Source organism: Camellia sinensis, chromosome 12 (assembly GCF_055761805.1).
Source record: "Camellia sinensis isolate YWXY chromosome 12, ASM5576180v1, whole genome shotgun sequence".
Classification (NCBI taxonomy): domain Eukaryota; kingdom Viridiplantae; phylum Streptophyta; class Magnoliopsida; order Ericales; family Theaceae; genus Camellia; species Camellia sinensis.
In genome coordinates, this window is record NC_138972.1 from 59,976,137 (window position 1) to 59,983,480 (window position 7,344).

At 35.5% G+C, this 7,344-nt stretch overlaps 1 protein-coding gene across 1 annotated transcript; it reads right to left on the bottom strand.

Annotated features, from left to right (window-relative positions):
• Positions 1-372: 372 nt before the first annotated feature.
• LOC114271875 (phosphatidylinositol 4-kinase gamma 8) lies at positions 373-2,757 on the bottom strand. Its single transcript, XM_028213541.2, has one exon. The coding sequence runs from the start codon at positions 2,441-2,443 to the stop codon at positions 674-676; it is 1,770 nt and encodes a 589-aa protein (XP_028069342.2). The 5' UTR covers positions 2,444-2,757; the 3' UTR covers positions 373-673.
• Between the last annotated feature and the right edge of the window lie 4,587 nt (positions 2,758-7,344).

The following is a 7,344-nucleotide window of genomic DNA, read 5'->3' on the forward strand; positions in this document are numbered from 1 at the left end:
AATTTGGGTTAATGCACTGTTAGTCCTCAAAGTATGCACTCTGTCATTTGAGTCTCCAATATTTAAATTGTGTCAATTTTGGTTCCCAACTTATCCAGTTTGTGTTCAAATTGTCGCTAAATACCATTTTTGTCCAAATTTTATAACAGAAGCGGGGGATTTTGTCCAAATTTAGACAATTTGGACGAAACTTTGGATGGAAACAGCATTGGGGTATTTTAAACGTAAATTGGATCAGTTAAGGATCAAATTGATACAACCAAATTGAAACACACTGAATATTTTGATAACCGAAAGTGTGTTTAACCCTAAAAAATTCTTTCACTACGTCATCTATTCACAAATAGAAAATATAAGTAAAACACCATAACATCAATATTAACAGTTAGGAATATCCAATAGGAAACCTTACATTAACATTTAATGCAAGGAAACAGAGCTTTTTACATTAGTGTACAAATGATTTTAGAAAAAGAAGGGAAAACAATAAATAAGACCGATGAAAGTCAGATGGCCGGAAAGGATAGCATTTTGCCAATCACTTTTCCGTTTATGCCCTAAAGTACATATATTTATACATGCATTTCTATTAGTTTTGGTCCTTAATGTACATACAATTAACTCCGTGGTACTAGTAAATACAAGCAGTTCTCTAACTCCAATTAATCGTTCTTCAGAACTGGCAAGAGGTTCCTAACCTCTGCTTCACCAAACCCATGCTCTTTCTGCCCTCAAAAACCCCAGGTAAAAGCTTCTCAAAATTCTCCAAGAACAATTCCCATTCCTCTTCATTTATTTCCTCAAAAGAGATGCCACCATTTTCATGGTTGTAATTTGATGCCGAGCAGCTCTTGCTCCTAATCAAGCCTGTCCACACCTTGTACTCATTGCTGCCACCACTGTCATTGTCATCATTGTTGTGGACTCCGCAGACCTCTTCATCTTGTGAAGGAAGCAATCCACTCATTGATCTTGTGATTCTTGGTGGCCTGCCTTTGACTGTAGGAGGGGTTTGTACGAGTTTACAAGGAAGGTCCAAAGCCTGACTTGAGTTATCTTCCCATTCATTGTCAAGCTGAAATATTTCAGTTTCTATTACTTCACTTTGATAATCATCAATTTCATTGGTGCTATCACTATTCAATATACTACTGCAGGTACTCGCCATACCCTTTGCGTTCAAACAAAGATTCTCTAGCACGCTCAAATTTTCTTCGCCTCCATGAAAATCCCGAGTCATCATTTCACCTATATCGTCAAGACAAAGCCCAGCACTAACAGCTTGCTTCAAGAAAATGGTGCAAAGGACTAGAACCCGAATAGAGGACTCCCTTATAGAAGGAAGTTCTTTCCTAAGAAGTTGTGCATCTTTGAATGGATCTAGATTGAGTATGTATTCAACTTCAGAATCCGAAAAGGGAACCGAGGCTTGAGGCCAGTGCAACCACTCAAAATATGGATCATCAAGCGACTCAGGCAAGCAAAGTCCATGGTCTATGGGCACGAGCTCGGCTGCACCATCAGCATAACTACTCCCATGCCCATGGCCTTGCTTTACAAGCATGTTTCCAGCATGCCTATCAAGATTAAGGATTCTTATGTCGAGTATCCCAATACAATGGATCGAAGAGACTGAGAAGCCAGAAGGACCCAGGTCTCCCGCATCAGAATCATGATCTACGAATCGTTGAAGCGAGGCAATCTTACAAGATGGTGGTGATTGATCCAAAATATTTGCTAATTCTTCTTCTGAATTGTTACTATTATTTACATTTACATGGAAAGAAGCAACATGAGAAATCTTGACTAGTGCTGTCGGAGGAACCCCGGCAAAGCCACCATGATCAAGAAGGTAAGCAGCCAATTCACGCAGGCCTGTTTCACCTATCCGGATAGAAGACCGTTTCATGCCAGGTTGTTGGCCAAGCATTCGACCAGCTGCATAACCTTTCGGGTTATTAATGGCCAGAGGTTCTTCATCGGTGGGCTTTATCACAGCAATGGTGTCATTATTTCGACCACGTAAAAAGTAGGCCCCACTTAGCCCACTTGATACCGGCACAGGAACAGCACCAGAGGCCATAGCTATGGCAACCTCAACTACAAGAGCACGTGTTCTCGGGTCACTATGGCCACTAACAATCTCAATCCTTGGATTATTACTATTATTAGCATTGGAATTAGCATTGAGTTCTTCTTTTTCCTCCAGTCTGGTGGTGAAGGGTAGGCAGGGGGTTGAGAAGCTTCGATGAATGTTGTTGGCAACTTCAAAGGCTTGTTTTAAGGAGGAGTAATGGCAGGGGAAATTAGTTTGGCTGGTCAATTCGGGCATGGTGTAATCCAGATGAGAGTAGGATTGGAGTCTGCATCTTGGGGGTCGGCCGAACGACTTGAATTCATGGTGTTGATGATCCACAGCTACAGCCATCTTGAAGAATCTCATGCAATGCAATTGAGAATATGTATATTTGTAGATATACGTGGCTGTAGTTCATGAGTATGGCGGGAATTAAGCAGCTTTTCTTCTTAGGATTAGGGGATCTCTATCTAGGGTAGTGTTAAAATTCTTCCCTGGGAGATAACCCCTCACATGTCTGCAAATTCAAAATAAACAATCAATTTTATTCATTACCAGTTCACAACAACAAGAATGTGCAATTAAAGTGGGAAGTGGATTTAACATGTGTATATAGTTCTTGAAGAGTCAAATGTTGATATGGACTACAAGATCATTCATCCTTCTATTTTATTTTATTTTGTTTTTAAAATTTGGTGTAACTCATTTTGTTGTCCAGGTGATGTTTGGAGGTGGTGGTGTTGATGGCTGGAAGGTGGCGCGATAGAGAGTATGGTGGCAGCGGCAGATGCAATGTCAATCTAGGGTTGTCCAGTTGAAGGTTGCTGTGGTAATGGCTAGAGGAGGTGGCAGTTCTAATGGCCAGAGGTGGTGATGGTTGGAGATGTTGATCAACAAGTTAGGGTGGGCTGGTGGTCAAATGTGTTGCTGCACAATTGAAATACCAATTGCTTTGCAAAATCAAGATTTCATTGAGTGTAGCTAGGGGTGCTGTGGAGGTGGGGCTGCAATGGGTGGTGGCAAAAGGAGTGGGAAGAGAATGGGTGGCGGCGCGGAGGAGAGGTGGTAGATGCCAATGGTGGTGGCATCATTGGTCTCTCTTTGTCCCTGAGAGGGTGGTGGTGGAAATGGGAGTATGAGCAAGGAAATGGGTTGAGCTAGCATTTTGAGTGGCTTGTTTGGAGAGGATGAATTTGAAGCTATTTTTATCAAATTTTTCCTTCCATTAACAGAATTAACATATGTTCTATTTGAAGGGAAAGCAATGCAATTATCGCATATCGATTGACAAATTAATGTTTTTGCCAACAGCTGTGATACAAACCTCCAGCACCCCCACACATTTGTGAGAGACAAGGAGGAGAGAGAGAGGGAAAAAAAAAAAAACATAATGTGTGGTCACAAATCAATTGGGGGTTGTGAGAGTAAAAAATTGTGAGGGTCCCAAGTATTTTTCTTTTGTCAATTGACACATAAATTCATGTAATTTATTTGTTCAAATTAATAATATATACGAGAGGTACAAATATCAATCAATACAAACCTTCTTACTCGCGATCGAAAGTTTCATCTATCAACCCCTTAATCCAATTTGCTATACAAACCAATTTACACTCATTTTTGAATCGTTCATGCCCTGTACAGATCTGCAGAAAATTTAATACATGAATTTTACAAAAGATCATGGTAAAATATAATTTAATTTTCACTATTTCTTAATTCTTATCAAAGACCCAATTATCATAAATAAATAGACATCATATAAACCAGTGAGTGACAACAAAATAATATATAATAATTCTTGTTAATTGACCTTTTAGTCCCTCGCTCCTCCGCTTAGAGATCGCCACAATGTACTGAAAGATACGCACAAATCTGAATTTAAGGTAAAGTTAAGAACAAGTTATAATTTTGTAAAAAATATATATATCCATTTCAGTGGATGTTAGATAAAACATTTGTATATTAATGATAAACTTTGCTACATTAAAATCAAAATTAAATTTTTTTTCATGGAATTGATATTTATTCTTCAACCTAATACTGATTTGTTATTTCTCCTTATAAAAATATATTAAAAAAACAGTTGTGCTTATTTAAAATTAATACAAGATTCATTTTGTATATAGTCCACAAAATACAAACTTTAAACATTCTATATTTCACGTTTATGATAAAATATTGATTGAATTTTCATAATACCTAGAATTATTGTTAAAAATTTACATTTTTTTGATAAAAAAATAAATTTAAAATAATTTGGTAATAACGAACTTTTTAGCAAACACTAAAAAGTTGTATGTAAAATTTTGAAAACTATTTTCACATAAAATTAGATACGACATGAAAGAAGTGGGTATTTCTTACCTTTTCGTTATTTTGTTTCCTGAAACATTAAAAATAAAAAATAAAAAATAAAATATAAAGGCATGGCTTACAATAATATTTCTTGCAAGACTTTTTTTTGCAACAATCATACTACATACTAAAAAAAAATATTTAAAAAAGTACTCAAAACTTTAAAATATACATATCAAAGTCAACAAAAATGTGACTTATATCATACATTTAAATTCTAAATACTTTCTTAAATATTTTTTTTCCTTGGTATCTAAAATTTCTATTTCCACAATCTTAAACTCTCGTGCAAATGTAGAAACCCAAGAATCATGCACGCACGTATATGCATGATTCCTAGTTGTGGGACATACTAGAAATCCTGGTTATGAATTTGTAAAATCTAACAATCACTAGTTAAAAGAGTATGATAAGATTAATAACTGTTCACAACAGTTACCAATGTGATCCTACTTTGTTTCACTAATGCTTCAGGCCTCGAGAGTTTTAGACGTGAATAGCGTGAATTTGTAGTCACCGGTCAACCGGCCGAACAACCGGGTGAACTACTTATCTACCACGATTGTCACCTTGTCGACCGCAGCTGTTAGCCTCTTTGCCGGATGACTGACTAGACGACCGGTTAAACAAATTCGAGGCAAATTCATGCCTCAACATTCGAGGCCTGTAACATGATTCACTTTATTTATACCAATTCAAGGGTTGATTTCATATATATACATATATTAAAGAATAGATTGATATATACGTATATGTATGTATAATAAAGAGAGAGATAGAGAGAGACCCTGAACACTGGTGAGGCATTCAGGAGAGCGTGAGAGAGAGAGAGAGGGAGGATGAATCAGTCACCGAGAAGTTGCTGAAAGACAAGCCTTCTCCCCTCCCCCCTTAATTTTTCTTGATAATAAACCAAAATAATAATAATAGTAATAACCCCCTAAAGCAAACCTCTGGTTGTGCTCACCACCTCTCTATCCTTTTTATTTTACGATGAAATCTCTCCTTCACATATTTTCTTCCCTATTTTTTGGGATTTTTGAAACTGTTTGTCTCGAGCAAAATCTTCGCTAACCGTTTTTCTATTTACGGATAGTTATCCCACGCTTTCTATTTATGGATAGTCCTATTTTTTTGGTCTTAAAAAAACAGAAAACAAAAATGTTGCCAAACAACCCTTCAAATGATCTCACCCTTGAAGTTATTCAATTCTATCTAAATCAGTATGTGAATAACTATGAGAAAGAAAAATTACTTGAAAAAGTGACAAGGATTTAATTGAAGAATAACAGTATTATTAATTATAAAAAAAAAAAAACCGGAAATATCTTAAATAAATAATGTGAGACAAGATTTAGGATAACTAATGTTTACGATTTCTATATGACCTATGAAGCATGGGTACGGATATGAGTATTGATACTGGTACGATATGGATATGTCGATACGGTAAAATTAAAAAAAAATAAGGTACGGATACAGCTTGGTACGCTTGTAAAAAAATATTTATTTTTAATTTAGAGTAATGCAAAAATTAATTAAATGGTTTAATTTGTTAAGGTCTAACCTGTAATTAACATTTAATGTTAAAAGTAAAAGTATAAATCAAAATTGCATGTCAATATATTAAATAACTTACAAATTATAGTTTAATTTTAAAATCATACTAAGCATAAAATAAAAAATAAAGAAGAAGTCTAGTGAAATGAGTTTTATCTGTGTAGTAGAAGGAAAATATTGTTTCAACTGAGGTACGTTACGGCTTGGATATATACTAGGTACGTCTGGATACGCCGAAAATTAAGAAGAAAAAACTTGGATACGTGTTTCGTGTACCCCGTACGTATGCAGAAGTACCATACGAGGTACGGTACGCCGGTAAGTACCCGATACGGATACGGCATGTTTTTCGAAGTACCCATGCTTCGTAGTATATGACAAAACCTGAGTCTTGGGGACGTGTCGTAATAGAGCTTGGTAGACTAGATAAGAGTGTTGAGAGTATTCAAGTTGAAGAATCATATCAACAGTTGTAGACATCGCCATGTTACCTTCACAAACATATTTGCATTTCATGTAAAAATATTTTCTTATGACTCTAGTGTTTTCAAAATGCATTTCAAAATACACCAATTTTGATGTTTTTATATTGCAGTGGTGTTACGGTGATTTTCTAGCAAAATTAGTGAGTCTGCACATATCTAGAGTCAAGGAATTGATAAGTTATCGATTTATTACAAATGATTGATAAGGAATTGATAAGTCATCTATCCCTCACAAGAAACAAGCAATTGATAATAGATCAATAGTCAACATAATGCCAAAACAATGATTCTTCACCCCAAAGTGTAGATATCGCTTAGGGGCTAATTGTCCTGCAAAAAAAAGCCTAATTTTACCTATCTTAGTTTTCTAATCCCTTAGCTGATATAAAGGACCCTTTTAAGGAATTTTTATTTTTTATTTTATTTTTTTTGTTTTTGAGGAAAGACAAAATATCATAGCACATAATAGTCATTAGCTCCGTTGAGAGGCAATTTTAGCAGCGACATGTGCTACTTCAACTACCTTCCTTGGAGCCTTAGATATACTAGACACATAGTCAAACTGATTAAATATAGAGACCTAATATCTAACAACACATGCATAAGCTCCCAATTTGTTATTTTGAGTAACTATAAAAGTTCATCAAAGAGTTTTGAGTTTGTTTCAACTTTTGCATATTTAGGCAAACTTCTCTCGAGTTTTAAATGAAAATCATTCACTTTTTGCATTGCATGTACTACACTTCATCATTATGACATCCCGTCCTTGTCTGGATAAATACAACTATTGGAGTACGGAGATTGAAATTTGAAACAATGAGTTTCGTAATGATAAGAAAAAGTACATTTACAATAATAAAATTT

Excerpts from the sequence above, each read along its gene's own strand:
- LOC114271875 (XM_028213541.2), bottom strand. The coding sequence starts at position 2,443 with ATGAGATTCTTCAAGATGGCTGTAGCTGTGGATCATCAACACCATGAA.